At 25.2% G+C, this 17661-nt stretch overlaps 1 protein-coding gene across 1 annotated transcript in view; it reads right to left on the bottom strand.

The window, feature by feature from the left end:
• Positions 1–16738, bottom strand: part of LOC100201499 (protein-L-histidine N-pros-methyltransferase) — a 42436-nt gene extending 25698 nt beyond the window's left edge. The window contains exons 1-2 of the mRNA XM_065818702.1: positions 16606–16738; positions 2416–2606 (exon numbers count right to left, since the gene is read on the bottom strand). Of these exons, the coding sequence (XP_065674774.1) occupies positions 2416–2606; positions 16606–16689 (275 nt within the window). The 5' untranslated portion in view covers positions 16690–16738. The remainder of the gene's footprint in view (positions 1–2415; positions 2607–16605) is intronic.
• Positions 16739–17661: the final 923 nt, after the last annotated feature.

Below are 17661 nucleotides of genomic sequence, written 5' to 3'. Positions count from 1 at the left end.
TGATTCGCACATATGCCAGTTCGCACTTATGCCAGTTCGCACTTATGCCAATGTTTGCAAATTCTTTTGGCGCACTTATGCCAGTTCACGCTTGTGCCAGTTCGCACTTATGCCAGTTTTTGCAATTGATTCGCACATATGCCAGTTCGCACTTATGCCAGTTCGCACTTATGCCAATGTTTGCAAATTCTTTCGGCGCACTTATGCCAGTTCGCATTTGTGCCAGTTCGCACTTATGCCAGTCTTTACAACTGCTTCGCACTTATGCAGTTTCGCAGTTATGAAATTCGCACTTATTCAGCCTCCTCCAATTTATATTTTCATTTTCCTCTTTAAAAAAAAAAGTTAAAGGGAAATCATTCTTTTTTATGTAGACTTTAAACTGTTTTTTTGTTGTTTTTTTTGCTTCGCCTTATAAAAACAGTACACAAATTATTTAAATTGTTGATTTCTTTTTTTTTTTATTATTTAAAATTAAATTTCCTTACTTGCTAGTTGTGCTTTTTTTGTTTTTGAAACTTTTTTTTTTTGAAATATTGTAATATTATAAATGGTAATATTACTTTTTGCACCATCGGAATCAGTATCAGCCTTTTTTTATTAATTTACCAATATTTCAACAGATGTCATTTTAATATTTTTATCATGAATTATGATTATAATTAAATAACAAATAAACTAAACTTTATGCATTACTTAGAATTTTTTTGAGAAATAGTTTATATTGACTTTGTTTACAGGCAAACATTTTTATTCTTAAGATGATGTTTATAGGCTTTATTTTAACAGCTGAATGCACTTATACTTTTATTACCATATTGTTGTTTTAGAACAATTTTATTTTGTGTTGTTCTATTGTTATACCTAAAAATAACATATTTAAGCATTGATATTTATAAGTATTTAAGTATAGCCTTCTATATTTCTATATGATTATTGTTTAGATATCTAAATTACTAACAAATTAATAAAGTTACAGCATTAAAGTAAACTGCTTAACTTAATACCATTTTTTTAAAACTGAAATAAAAAGCGTTTCTCTAAAACTGTATTTATTTTTTGAAAGTTTTCTTTTCATAGTAAAATAGTTTTCATAGTAAAAAAAATTTAAAAACGTTAACTGAGTTTTTTTAATATTTTTTAAAATAATGATTTGGGTCCAAGTATTTGTTTACCAGCTCTGATTCCATGAAAAAGTTGAATTTCCATTGAACGATAATTTCCATGAAACAATTTAAAGTTGCATGGTCTTATATTTTCAAAATTTTAACAATTAGAAAATTCATCAGAATCGGCATCAGCCACAAATGTACTATCAGTACATCACTAATATATAAATAAATAAATAAATAAATATATATATATATATATATATATATATATATATATATAATATATATATATATATATATATATATATATATATATACAGTCTGCGAAATTTCAAAGATTTCAGGTTGGCACAAAAGTGTTGTACTTAGCCAACATCAGGTCGGCAAAAAATGTATTTGGATATTTTGCTTTCTGTTACATAAGGGCTAATGATTAATTGATTATAAAAACATTCCTTTACAAGAGCTTAGCTTTAGACAATAACATTTTAAAGAATGTAGCAAACAAACTTAATGGAAGCATGTAGCAAATTTATGAATTAGTGATATTTTATTTTTTAAGTTATTTTCAAACAAAAAAAATTTAACTTATAAAATAAACTAATATTAAATTTTAAAACTTAATAAAATAAATTTCAAACTAAAATTTCCAGTAAAAAAATGCGAGAACAACAGAAATTTGAAAAGTAATTTATTATTAACTTTTAAATAAATAACCATGCTTTGCTTGAATAAATTTAAGAAAAAATGAATTGTAAAAAAATAAATGAATTTTTTTTATAAATAAAACTTTAAAACAAATAAACCGATAAACAAAATAAACGAATAAACATAAGAAAAAAAATTAACAAAATTTATTATAGTTCCAGCATACATAGCAATTTAGTTTCTTAATTATATGAACTGATCGTGAAAAATATGAAAATATGAAAAATCAAAAAAAAAATGAAAAATAGGAAAAATTGTGAAAAAAAAAAAAAAAAACCATTACAATAAAATATAAACTTATAATGAATGAATATTACATAACTTTTACATATATTTATTTTTGCATGCCGACAGTTTAATAAGTTCAGGTTGGTAGTAGTTTGTCGTCATAAAGCAAAGATAGATAAGCTTTTGCGTTGGGATTGCAAAATGCTGACCTGAGTTTTGCAAAGTGTATAAATGTAGAGACTTTACTGATATGTTTATGTCCGATATCATATAAAGCTTATAGCCATAACTAGCTGGCATTTTTTCTGATGATTTTCTTTGTTTAACTTGTCTAAATGTCAAATATTAATTTTTGCAAGAAACTCACCCGTTTACAGTAGTCATGGACATGAACCATCCTAAAAATGTTCGAGCAATGCTATGAAAAAACTGAGTGAAGATATAATCAGACTTTTTGTAACAATTATCTAAAAACTGTTTAGTTCCTGCATCAAAACTCTGTTCTTCAAATTTTAGTGCAACATTTCTTGAGAGTTTCTCTGTATTGACGCTGTACCACTAAAATTAAATTTTTAATACAAAGTTATTATATATATATATATATATATATATATATATATATATATATATATATATATATATATATATATATATGTATATATATATATATATATATATATATATATATATGTATATATATATATATATATATATATATATATATATATATATATATATATATATATATATATATATATATATGATGGCGCCGGGTATAACGCGGAATTGGTTTAAAATTCCCAAAGGTTCATAAGGTCATAGTAAAAAAAATTAAATCAGTCTCAGATTTAAAGTGTTGCGCTAAACAAGTAAAAAACACAATATGTACGCATGACAAGGAAATGAATTAAATTGATTGATTTTTTTTTTATGTGTAAAAATGTGTCATCATTAACAAGCATCATTAACATTAACAAGTTGAAGAAACTTTTTATTTTTATTTTATTGACATCAGTTATTCTCTATTAAAGATTTTTCAATATCTTAAACAAACTATTTTATTTATTTATTTTTATTCAAAAATTTATTATACTTTAAAATAAGTTAATAACATTTTTATATTAAAAGATTTATTAATACTTTTGGTAAAATAAATTAGCTGGTAAAGTAAATCGAAAATAACAACAAAAAAATCAAAAATAAAACTTGCAATGAAACGTATTATCTGTTACATTTACATAAAACACAAAAGAAGATAATTAAATAATATTATAATATTATTAATTATTAACCAATATTTATAAATACAAAAATTGATTTTTTTTATTTACAAATACAAAATTTACGTAGATATTTAATGTATATTTGTAAATTGAAAAAAAAAAAATATATAGTTTTTGTATTTAAATACAATTTTTGATTTAAACATCTAATTTACTAGATATTTAAATATGCAGATTAATTTAGTTGCTGCCCTCATGTGGTGAAAAAATCTCGCTCTGCCTCTTAAATGTCTTTGTTACTTATATAAATTAAAGTAGCATATTGCAACAAAAGTTCTTTTAAAAAACATTATATTTGATGGAAATCGGCGAGTCAACCAAGCTTTTCAATTAAAAGTTATTAGGATCTTAAATGAAAGTTAAATGAAAAACTTTCATTTAACTTTCATTTAAAAGCTATCGATTTAAATGAGTTTTTTAACTTTTAAATCTATCTAATGATAAAAATTATAATATAAAACATGATGAACAATAATACCTATGTAATTTACCTATGTAAAAAAATTTAAAATTTTTCAAGTATTTTAAAAGTATTTAAATACTTAATACTATTTAGTATTTAAATACTAAATATTGAAAATCTTTCCATATAATTAGGGTTGCTAAACGCCTGGTCTTTACCGAGTAGAATACAAACTGCAAAGATATTTTTTTTTTTACTGTGTTTTCCTTTGTAAAAGCTGGAATTCTAGCAATCCTACATATAATGTATAGTGTTTTCATCGACAGCCGTCAATTAAAAAATTTGTTTTAGCAACTTGAAAAGTAACAAGAGGATCATAGAAATCGTCAAAAATGTTTTGTTAAAAATAAAATATTATTTAGCTTTTTTTTTTACAGTTAAAATTAAAAGATGAAAATAAATAAATATATAGATTTTTTTTTTTTGTTATTCACATCAACAAGGCCGAGAAGGCCACTACAGATGAGGAGGCTACTTATTAGTGGTTATAACTCTCTCTCAACTCTATAGCTCCGAAACACGAACCTTGACGAACAAGGCCACTGCTCCGAGAAACAAGTTGAGCGCGCCACTACCAGGAACGTGGTGGGGATCGAACTAGGAACCTCTCACTTATGAAGCACTTTACTACTACACCACTACCGCATATATATATATATATATATATATATATATATATATATATATATATATATATATATATATATATATATATATATATATATATATATATTAGGGTGGAGTGAATTTTAGTTTTTTTCACAATTCATTAAGCCTGGGTGTGCAAAATTTTATAAAAATTTCAAAAATAACAATTATTTTTTAAAAAAATTGTTATTTTATAGTTTATTGCAGAAAAAATGACCTTTTAAACTAAAAATGAAAAAAGTTTGATTTTTTGATAATATTTTCAAAAAAATCTTAAATAATAATTTTTTTATAAAATAATTGTTATTTTTGAAATTTTTATAAAATTTTGCTTCTTTTGAGACCCAACATGACATACTTTTGAAAACTTTTTTTTATATAATATTAGGGACCCATTAAAATTTTAAAGGTCTTGAGGCACCTCAAGAAAATTTCCTAGAGCATTGATATTTTTCCAGAGTATTTCTGAAATGAATAGACAACTTTTGCACACCCAGGCTAAATGAATTGTAAAAAAAACTAAAATTCACTCCATCCTAATATATATATATATATATATATATATATATATATATATATATATATATATATATATATATATATATATATATATATATATATATATATATATATATATTAGGGCTGGTACTGATTAATTTTTTTTTGTTCGATTAATCGTCTAAAATTTTAATTGATTAATCGATTAATTTCGATTAATTCTGAAGTCGACAGAATAACCTGCTTTTCACCACTGGTGAGGTGAAGTTGTTATCGGTAAACATTAACTAACTACAGTATTCACAAACGTTAACAAACAAGACACTTATTGCCTGCTATACTGTATTCAGTTTAATTGACAAGTACAAGTAGGCATCACTTTAGCCAGTCACGTAAACAAACGAGGACGTTAACGTTTTCTGGAAGTAGACAAGATCGCAGTTTGTTGACAATGTACCCTGACGAAATTAAACAGTCTTTCACAAGAAACAGAAGTGGCAGGTACACACAGAATTGTCTGCACAAAACTGCTCAGGTTAGGGTAACAATGCCTGTTCAGTTGCCACCACATGAGGGAATTCTCAGTTTCTGGAATTACACCTTCTTCTTGATATCGTGTAAGCTCAGCCAGTGAGCCATGTACTGTTTGTGATTCATCTGATGAGGATTGCGATTCCGAGTCGCTGACCAACAGAGTAAGTTTCAGTTTCTTACACACAGGTTCTGATGCCTCGCCAGTGCTGGTAGTAGTTTCACGTTCAGCTCTCTGTCTTTGGTTACAGTACACCCGAAATGCATTAGAAAAAATAAGTAACAGAAAACCGGCAAAAATTAATCGAAATATTACTGATTAAAGAAATTTTAATCGATTAAATAAATTAGCGATTAATCGATTAATTAATCGTTAATTTCCGCAGCCCTAATATATATATATATATATATATATATATATATATATATATATATATATATATATATATATATATATATATATATATATATATATATATACATATATATATATATATATATATATATATTTAAATAACTTTAAAAAGTATTCTACACAATAGAGTGCTCAATGTTCTTAAAAGAACAGAGCAATTATATATTAGTAGAAAATCACTTAACTAAATTATTTTCCATTTGACACTGTGTTTCATCAACAAAGATTCATCAGATTTCTGATTAATCTTTGTTCATGAAACACAGTGTCAAATGGAAAAAAATTTAGTTAAGTGATTTTCTACTAATATAATATATATATATATATATATATATATATATATATATATATATATATATATATATATATATATATATATATATATATATATATATATATATATATATATATATATTCTACTAATATATATATATATACATATATATATATATATATATATATATATATATATATATATATATATATAATATATATATATATATTTGTAGAAAATCACTTAACAAAAATTTTTTTTCATTTTACACTGTGTTTCATCAACAAAAATTTGTCAGAAATGAATGATCAAATTAATAAAACTTCAATTTATACAAAAATCAAATTACAGGAAGTCCCAAATGTCTTAACTACTGTAAATTTTTACACATTTGTGGAATTTGCTGACACTATTATAAAAAGAATTCTTTAGAAATGATTACTTATGGTTTTTTTTAAATGTTTTTAAAAAAAAAGGGTATTTAATGTAAATATTACTTGAACTCATTTATTTTTATAGTTTTTTAGGAGAAACTTATTTTGGTGCCTACATTTAGAAATTAATTACGATTTTTTGTTTAATAAGCATTCTTGATTTGCATGTGTAATTATTTCAAATTTTTCTTGTAGGCATAGTATGCATTTTTTGGAAATATTGTTATATGCAGGCGCTGTTTTAAGGACGGACCAATTCAGTATAAAATCATCAATATTTTTTTCTTTTAATTCCCATATATACTTCGACAGCATGGTATCTTTTGAATACTTTTTATTTTTGAAAGATTGCTTATGATTGGCAAAACGTTTTTTCCATTCACCCTCTGTTATGCCAATATATTGTTTATCAGGTACATTCTTAGAGGAAACAACACATTTATATACCACATTTTTCGATAAACAACTTCCACTCATTGGACAATTGATTTTTTGTTTACAATTACAATTTTCTGTAGTTTTTTCATTTAGGATTTCTTTTTTGTTTAACAAAGCATTATTGTGACCTCTTATAATTCTTTCCATATTTTTTGTGCAAATGTAGCTAACTTTAATTGTATTTCGATTAAAAATTTATTGTAATTTATTAGAGGGCAGGAAATGCTTTTATGTCCACACATGAAACACAGTGTAAAATGAAAAATATTTTTGTTAAGTGATTTTCTACTAATATATATATATATATATATATATATATATATATATATATATATATATATATATATATATATATATATATATATATATATATATATATATATATATATATATACTTTTTTCAGTCAGTATATAAAGGAAATACTTTATAAATTGCGCTAGAAACACAGACAATTTTTAAATTTGTTTTTCAAATGTTTTTGCTAAACTCTGTTTTTATCAATGCACAGGAAAGCGAGAATACTAATTGCTATTTATTTGTAAATTCTATTTTTTAACAAGTTTTTGATGTAAAAAAATGATACGATGCTGCAAAATTTGTGGGCTAGTGCATTATTAATTTACTGAACTTTCTTAATGAAACTTTTAGGAGCCTATTTAAGACTTTTTTTTTAGTTTTTAAATACATTTTTTTAAATAGAGCAATCGTTATGCTCATTGTCTCTAATTACTCGTATTAACATTGGAAATTGGGCAATATAAAAGAAACAATTTCAGACATGCATCAAATGCGATAAATATTTTTATTAAAGAAACTATGTTATTCTTTTATTTAACTTATTCTGTCATTAATAAAATTTTTTAATCAAACAATATTTTTTACAAATAAATAACAATTTATTTTCTTATTTTCCTATTATATAAGTATTGAGAAAAAACGCCAAATATAGAAAAACCTTTTTTAAAAGCGAAAAGGCATTAAAATGAATAAATTAATAAACAAAATAAACGAATAAACATAAGAAAAAAATTTAACAAAACTTATTTTAGTTCCAGTGTATATGGCAAATTAGTTTCTTAATTATATGAACTGATAAAAATCGTGATAAATTGCATATCAAAAACTTCAATTAATGTTAAATTGTTATAAAAGATGTTTTTTAACAACGACTTTAAAAAAAAGAATACAAGAGTTGTATAAAAATTTTTTTTTTTTTTTTTGAATTTACTGTTTTTAATTATTAATCTTTCTAGTTTATTTAATTAAACTTGATATTTCATTATAATTTTCTTAAAAGAAGCAAAATAATATGCTGATTTTGAAAATAATATTTGTTTTTATTAAAAAATTAAAATTAAAAAAGTAGAGTTGTTTTTTTCATTAAAAACCCCCATCCTCAACAAAACGGGGGTTTTAAGTTATCTTTTTGCAAGTATTTTTTTACTAAAAAATTTTTTTTAATAAAATTATTATTTATGAAACAAGCATTTTTTTCTGCATTTTTTTGAGTCCAAGGTTGATATGGTTTAGAAAGAAAAAAATTCAAAAATATTAGGACCTGTCAAGAATTTAAATTCCAAAGAGGACCCTCAAGATCTCATCAAAATCAAAAAAATATTTTTTTACTTTTATCTTATAATTAAAAGACATTGATTCGTCTCTCAGTAATATTGGTTTTTAAACTCTTTTTTTTTTGCTACGAAAATCGCTCCACCCTAATATATAATACATATATATACATATATATATATATATATATATATATATATATATATATATATATATATATATATATACATATATATATATATATATATATATATATATATATATATATATATACATATATATATATATATATATAAATATAAATATATATATATATATATATATATATAAATATATATAATATATATGTGTGTGTACATATTTTTTTTTTTTTTTGTTATTTCACCTCCCCAAGGCCCAGAAGGCCACTACAGGTGAGGAGGCTACTAATTGTGGTTATAACCCTCTCTCAACTTTATAACTCCGAAACACAAACCTTGACAAACAAGGCCGCTGCGCGGAGAAACAAGTTGAGCGCGGTACTACCAGGGACGTGGTGGGGATCGAACTCGGAACCTCTCGCTTATGAAGCGAGCGGTCTACCACTACACACACATATATACATATATATATACATTTATGAATATTATTTATATGTATATATATACCAGACCTCGGCAGGAAGCGAGAGCTTTAGCTCTTGTTCTCGCCCACACTCCCCTAAAACGGTTTATGGGAGCAATTTACGGCTCTCGCAAAAGTATAATTTTTCTCACGAAAGTATAATTATCATTTTTTTTAAAAAAAATAATTCCATAATAAACTGCAATGCTTTTTAAAAGGCATGATTATTGAAAAAAAAAAATCAAAATTAAAAAAGAATGCGGATTTAAATAAGGAGCAGCTCGCACAGCTCCCCAAGTTTATTTTAGGAGAGCTTTCGTGCTCATTTACTCCCACAAAGGCCTGATTTTTTTATTCCTTCTGGAATAAAAGCTTAGTAGCTTTTATTTCGTCTCTTTGATTTTAAGTCAAGCCTCATTCTACTCCATATTTTTCATCATCTTGAGCAGTTGCTTTATTAAACCATAATCATTTTTTTTTATCTCTTTTACTAGAACTTCTCTTAAGAACCAATTTCCGTTTATTATTGCAAGAAACCAATGTTAAAAGGTCCTGTCCAATGTTAAGATCTGTTATTTTCAGTTTACTAACTCCTGTATCTTATTTCAGATGTAAAGTTCTAGAGACTTTTGGAAAGTTTTCAGCAATGTCATTAACTAAAGTAAGTCTAACATTTAGTGTCCTATTCATGGGTCTGATCTCTTTACTTCTCCTTAGAATACAGTAGAGTTATATGGAAAAAATTTTCCTTTAACTTGACTATTGCCATATTTTTCCTGTCATACCAGTTAAACAGGTTAACCCATTGTTAAACATCTAAATCACAATGGCTTCCAATGATACAGTTAATTTTCAATTAAACACTTCTACAGTTTGTGTTTCAGACAAGATTTCCATCATAGTGTTAAAAAAGTGTTCTCAGAACTCTTTTAAATTTTTGCTAAACTATTAAAATGTGTTAAGTGGTTCCAATTTTTTAAAACTCTAGAAAACAATTTGACCTCTCCAACTATTCTACGATTAGTCTTCACTCTGTAAATAATTTTTTTATATAAGGTTTTTGAGATTATTAGGTCATTTCTTTCTAACTGCAGTATTAAAGTTATTAATATTGTAAGGCCTACACTCTTCATTTCAAGTAGTTTTAAGGGTACAAGGTTCAATCTTTGCTTTTTTATTGTTTCTTATTTACAATAGCAGTCTTTAAGAAAATTTTACATCTAAATTGGCTCTTTTTACTGACAACTAAACTTTATACTCTTGTCTTGACATAAAATCTTCACTTTTTGAATGCTTAGAGCAGACTAAAAGCACATTGCGAATGTAAATGACTTGCTTTATTCACCAAGTTTTATCAACTCTCCCATTGTTGCAAGGTTGCATTTCTTTCTTTTCTACAATTACTATTATAGTCAATGGTCAAACAAGCTATCATCTCTATTACAATAAACCATAACTCATTCATGCTCGGCTTCTTATCCAACAAGTCAAATCCTTTTAATGTATCTATCCTTTATGCAATAAAAACTTTTGGGTCATTCCAGCTTAATTCAATTTATGCTTGGCACCATGCCATCTCAGTTTTTGATGATTTTTCCAATACAAGCTCATAATAATGAAAGAAAACTTCACTCCAAATTTAGTGTCTGACTTCTTACAGTTTCAGAGATATGGATACTCAGTCCCAATCTCTTTTTTGATTATTTTTTTCAGTGCCATTTACATTTTATGCTAATTACATAACACAATTAGCTTTAATTTATGAAATACTTGCTTAATAGTGTTGAAAATTTGTACCTACTATTTTTTAGAGAGAAGAACTCAAAAATGATACCTAAAACACTAAAAAATTAAAGCTTCTTTATGAAAATTCAATTTCAAAATGGCGTAACACTTTTTATAAGTTTTTTGATGCCCCAAACAAAAAAAAGTTTATCTTGAGATGCCTAAAAGATATGGTTCTGAAATTTTTTCTGTGGTTCTATATATAACAAAACTCCTTATTACAAAAAAACTGCAGAGGTTTTCTTTTTTGAATCTGATTTATTTGCATTGAAAGTTTTATAAAAAAAATAAGAAAAATTGATATTTAATAATGAAAAAAAAAAATTATATACATTAATTTTTGCATTGTTTTAAAAAGATTTTAGAATCTCAGGTAGAGTTCTAATATATAAACTTGTTTGCATTTCACATTTAAGATCTTCACTTTGCACAACCTTCATGTTTAATGAAGGATTTTCTATTTACGAATCTTAAAATAATTATTTTAAAGATACTTTTTACAGAGCTAAAAAATAATATTTAAATATTAATCTTAAAGAAAGGTGTTCAATTGGATTAATAAATAAGGAAAATTGTATAATAAAGAAAAGATATGTTCATAATGTATGATTAAATTGATGTCATTTAAGGATGATGAAACAGGAGAACCAACTAGCAGCCAGATTTATGAAGATAATGAACTTCTCAAATCTTAATTCTTTTTTGACGGCTATGAACATAAGTTCTCTCAAAACGCATGCTGTGAATAGTCACTCAAGAGTTGCTCTCGGTAAGTAGAAATGTTATATGTTCAAAAAGCAGTAAAGTTAGGTATTGCAAGGACTTTAAATAAAGATCCTGATCAGTTAAGCCAAGAAGATTCCTTTAATAAGTTATATAAGGAAGTTAAATGAAAAGCAAATGGTATGCATATATATACTTTTAGGAAAAAATAAAGAAAAAATGTTAACTTTCAAATGGAATCAGAAAATTTAATTACTACTGGTTCCAATACCTTAGTTTAACAAATGTATAGAAAAAGAATTTAGTGTTATTAATTATCTGGTGCATATATCACGCAAACTGCTGCTGAAAAATGGTGTTTTATCTTTCCCTGAAAAAAAAAAAAAAAGGAAAGGAAATATCTCATTTATACTTATTTGCATATACTATATGCTAAGTTTAAAATCATTTATCCTGATATAAAAACTTGTTTTTCTCACTCTTGCTCAAACCATCTAAAATGGTGCATTACAGTGTGAGCATGTGGTTAATGATTAGTGCAGTTGAATTATCCAAGGTTTATCATGAACTTATTGATTTATTTTTAGTAGAGCTAACAAGAATTGCATGTTACATTGTTGCTCTTTATGTCCAGAAGATTCTATATTAAGACATTTTCTTGAAAATGAATTCTACTCTCAAGAAGATATTGATGAATATCATGGTTATTATATAGATTGCAAACAATGGAAGACAATAGACCAATCTGAGCTAGTAAGTCTAACAGAAATCAAGTAGCTTAATTAATACTTTAATAAATAAGTTACAAAAACTGTAATTCAAGAAATTTAAAATAATAGAATTCAAAATAAACTTACTGTTTATTCTTACATTGCAAAACACTCATACATTGCTGATTTTTTATAGAAATTAAAAAATGAGTTAAGTAGTACTGAGGTCATTGTCCTTTGTGATTTTTCAGAAAATTATGAGTTTGTTTTACAAGACGAAGCACAAATTTTTCACTGGAACAAAATTCAAGCAACATTGCATCCTACAGTAGTTTATTATAAAGTAAATAATGTCCTTAAATGTGATTCAATATGTTTTATCTCAGATGATTTACTGCATGATGTAGATATGGTATATCATGCAATGAAGTTACCAATGGAACATATTAAAAGCAATATTTCTCATCAAATAGAAACTGTTCATTACTTTTCAGATTAGCATGTTGGCCAGTACAAAATTTGCGAACACTTAATAAAACACTTCAATTGCTAACTTTCACATAAATAAATGCAACCATGGGCAAGATTTTGCTATGAAATGTACATGGTTTTTCTTTGCAACAATCCATAGTAAATCACCCTATGATGGTTTTGGTGGGACTGTTAAAAGACTAACTTCAATTGCTAACTTTCATTGAGCAACAACAAATCATACTTACAGCATCTGGAATGTCTTTTCATTTACCAAAATGAAATCATAGGAATTAGTTTTTGATACGTATTTAAGGAGTCAAACATGATAACTCAAATTGAATTTTTTTCAAAGATTTTCAACAAAAACGTTACCAAGTACCCACAGCTATCACAATTTCATTCCAACAAGTAATACAAAATTCGAACTAAAGTTGTTTTTGAACAAAAAGATTATTCATTTGTTTTTAATTTTCAAACTGATAAGAATATTGAAGATTGCTTGCCTAATATAAGCATTGAAATGTTTGCATGTTTGATTTATAATAACAATCCATAGGACTAGTGGAGGATATTGATGGTGAAACTAAAGAGTTTCAAGTTAGATTCATACATCCATTTTACCCTTCAAGTTCATATTGCCAGCCTTCTAGAGATGGTGTGTGCTGGGTTCTATCAACAAACTTATTCTTAATGATTAATATTCTGACAATTGTCACAGGAAGACAATACAAAATCAGTAAAATTGATCATCAAAGCATTAAAGAAAGCTGAGTAAACTTTAAACCAGAGAACTATTTTTTTATGAAACTGTTAAAGATTGTTAATTCTTATTGCCTTATTTTAATTTTTTTTTTATTACAATTTAATTATATCCATGGTTTATTTAGGAATTTCAATATTTTTTAGGGTTTAGAAATATAAAACTTTAAATGCAAATAAATCTGATTTAAAAAGATTGCAGTTTTTTTGTTTTATGGCATTTATTATATATAGAACATTAGAAAAAAAATGTATAATAATGTCTTTTAGGCATCTCAAGATAAACATATTTTGTAAGGGGCATCAAAAAACTTACAAAAAACTTTACATTATTTTGAAACTAAATTTTCATATACAAGCTTTAATTTTTTAGTGTTTTAGCCATCATTTTCGAGTTCCTCTCCCTAAAATAATGTCGTAAATAGAAAATCCTTCATTAAGCATAAAGGTTGTATAAAGAAAAGATCTGTAATGTGAAATGCAGACAAATCTATTTGATTTGTCTGCATTTCAAACCTTTTTGAAACAGTGCAAAAATTAATGTATATAATTTTTTTTCATTATTAAATAACAACTTTTTTAAACTTTTTTATAAAACTTTCAATGCAAATAAATCAGATTCAAAAAAGAAAACCTCTGCAATTTTTTTGTAATAAAGAGTTTGTTATATATAAAACCATAGGAAAAAATTTCAGAATCATATCTTTTAGTTTTTTGTTTGGGGCATCAAAAAACTTATGAAAAGTGTTACACCATTTTCAAATTGAATTTTCACAAAGATGCTTTAATTTTTTAGTGTTTTAGGTATCATTTTTGAGTTCTTCTTTCTAAAAAATAGTTAGATACAAATTTTTAATACTATTGAGCAAGTATTTCATAAGTTAAAGCTAATTGTGTTATGTAATTAGCTTAAAAAAAAAATGGCACTGAAAAATATAATCAAAAAAGAGATTGGGACTGAGTATCCATATCTCTGAAACTGTAAGGAGTCAGACACTAAAATTAGGAGTAAAGTTTTCTTTCATTAATATGAGCTTGTATTCCAAAAATCATGAAGTGGCATGATGCTGAAAATCTTTTTTTGGGTTGATTTGACATGGAATGACCCTTTTATTAATCCAGCTTTTTTTTTTCTTGCACATCAAAAAAACCTTCTAACTCTTATTCATCTTCATGTTTTCCTTTTTTATACAACCTACAAGTTTTTAAGTCTTCAGTTAACCATTTCCTAGTTTTTTAAACCTCTTCTATTTTAAAGCAATTCATAACTTAATAGTGGTTACTTGCAACCTTGTTGTAAGTAAATTAGAGTTTAAAAATATATAAATGTATGCCAGTATTTAATAAATAGTAAGTGTTAGTATAAAATTTTAATATGTAAAGTATTCTAAATTTTTTTCAAGCCCCGGCTATCAACCCCTGCAAAATCTTATAATTTTGCCTGGGCTGGAGCTGGGTTTGCAAAAAGTCTAATTTTTAGCCAGAGCCAGGGCCCTAGTTACTTACTAGCATTAACAAAAGCTAATCTAAAAAAGTAATTTTTGTACTTTGTAATGCATCTGTCCTTTAGACAATAGGTAATTTTCTCATCATAATTAAATAGATTATAAATACTTTGCATTCACTTTTCAAACACTTTTAATTTATAAAAGAATTTTTGATATTTAAAATTTTTTTTAATTGTTCTTAAAATTAAAAAACGATCAACACAGATCATAATCATGATGAAAAATTTAGATTTTAGAATTTTCAAAAAAATTAATTTCAGGTTATAATGGAAAAAATTTTAGGTTAATGTTGAGAAAAAAATATATATTTATTTATATATTATACAATTATTACTATTTATAAATACAACTATTGATAACTATACTCTCTGGTGCTTAATACACAATACATTTATTAATTTTCATAATATTTTCTGATCCAATTATTAGCTTTTCAACTTACCCCCCTCCTCATATCCTTCACCATTTATCAACTTTTACTATTTATCAACAAAGAAACTTCATTTTAAAACTAAAAAAAAAAAAAGAAACCCTGCTTTTACATTGGGAGAACTCAACTGTTCCTCCAACTTTATTACATCTTGATAAAAAATCCTACTCCCCCCTGTTTAAAAGATTTGAGAAAAATTCCCATCGACTTTTGTTATAAAGAATCCTTTCCCTTTTATTAGATAAAAAGTTATCCCCTTAATCTTTTATTTTTATTACACCTTGTATTTAGCACTGAAGAGTAATTATTATTGATTTATTTAATTGCATTAATAATTATTAATTTAATTAACTAAATATTTTATTTAATAATATAATTTCAAAACCATTATGTGATCGTGATAAATTGAGCCCCAGAGCACATACATTTTACACATTTACATTTTACTCTTAGCACATCTATCTTTTACCCATAATACAAAAATAACTTAAAGTTTTTTTACCTTTTTAAACCCAGTTAAAATTTTGAAGATTTAGAATGTAAAACAAAAAGAAAAAAAAACAATGAAAAAAATGCTATTATTGCTCAACCCTGAGATTTTCAAGATGATAAAGATAATGATGATGACGATGATGATGACAATGATGATGACAATGATGATGATGATGATGATGATGATGATGATGATGATGATGATGATGATGATGATGATGATGATGATGATGATGATGATGATGATGATGATGATGATGATGATGATGATGATGATGATGACAATGATGATGATGATGATGATGATGATGATGATGATGATGATGATGATGATGATGATGATGATGATGATGATGATGATGATGATGATGATGATGATGATGATGATGATGATGATATTGATGTTGATGATAAAGATGATGAAATTAATGATGATGGCAATGATGGTGCTGATCATAATAATATTTGATTATAAAATTTCTTTTATAAAAATACTCTACATTTAAATTATGTAAATACTTGTGAGTAATCCACTGGTTGACTTCGTTCAGCAAGTTTTCCTAAATAACTATGGATCAATGGATTTCTTGCATAAATGGTCATTTGTGCTATGTTCTTTAATATATATCTCTAATGATAACAATAAGAATAATATATATATATATATATATATATATATATATATATATATATATATATATATATATATATATATATAGGCCTCAGCGGGAAGCAAGAGCTTTAGCTCTTGCTCTCACTCCACTCCCCTAAAATGGTTTGCGAGAGCAATTTACAGCTCTCGCAAAAGTATATTCTTTTCCTTCAAAACTGTAATTATTATTGTAATTAAATTAAAAACACAAAGTCATTTATGAAAAAAATTAATTACATAATAAACTGCAACACTTTTAAAAGGCAAAGCTGCTGCAAAAAAAAATTGAAAAAGAGTGTTGATTGAAATGCAAATGTTTTTAATTAGATTGGACTAACTGAAAAATATAAAATTATTAAACTCTAAATTATATTAATAAAGTATAAAATTATTTAACTGCTAAAATTTAATATTATTACCGTCTAAATTATGGCAAAATAATTTTTAATATTTAATATTTAAATGATATTTTTTTATATTAATTACTTTAATATATTATTCACTTTTATTGTGGAATTTTTAACTGTGGTAATAACTCTTAAAATGCCTGCATTCTGCTACAATACTAAAAAATAAAACAAAACTTTTTTAAAGCAGTAAAAATTGGATAGCTTTGTCAAATTTTCTATCAGATAAGTAACGTTGTTAATTTAAAAAAATGGATCGCTAGTGTGAAAACGCTAAGACAATGCTCATCTAAAGAATTATTCATGGTGCAATAAATGACACTTGTTATGTATATATTTTTGTAAAATTAACATTACAAATATATGATTATAACATATATAAAATCAAATTTTGTATATATATAAGTAACTTTTTAAATGAATAAACAGATAGCTAGTGCAAAAACCAAAAGCTCTCATAAGAAGCCGTTTAGAAGAGCAGCTCGCATTACAAATATATGATTAATGCCGTTTAGA

This window comes from Hydra vulgaris, chromosome 15, assembly GCF_038396675.1.
Source record: "Hydra vulgaris chromosome 15, alternate assembly HydraT2T_AEP".
Classification (NCBI taxonomy): domain Eukaryota; kingdom Metazoa; phylum Cnidaria; class Hydrozoa; order Anthoathecata; family Hydridae; genus Hydra; species Hydra vulgaris.
Note: the sequence above shows the minus strand (reverse complement) of the source record. Positions and strands in the feature narration are given on the sequence as shown.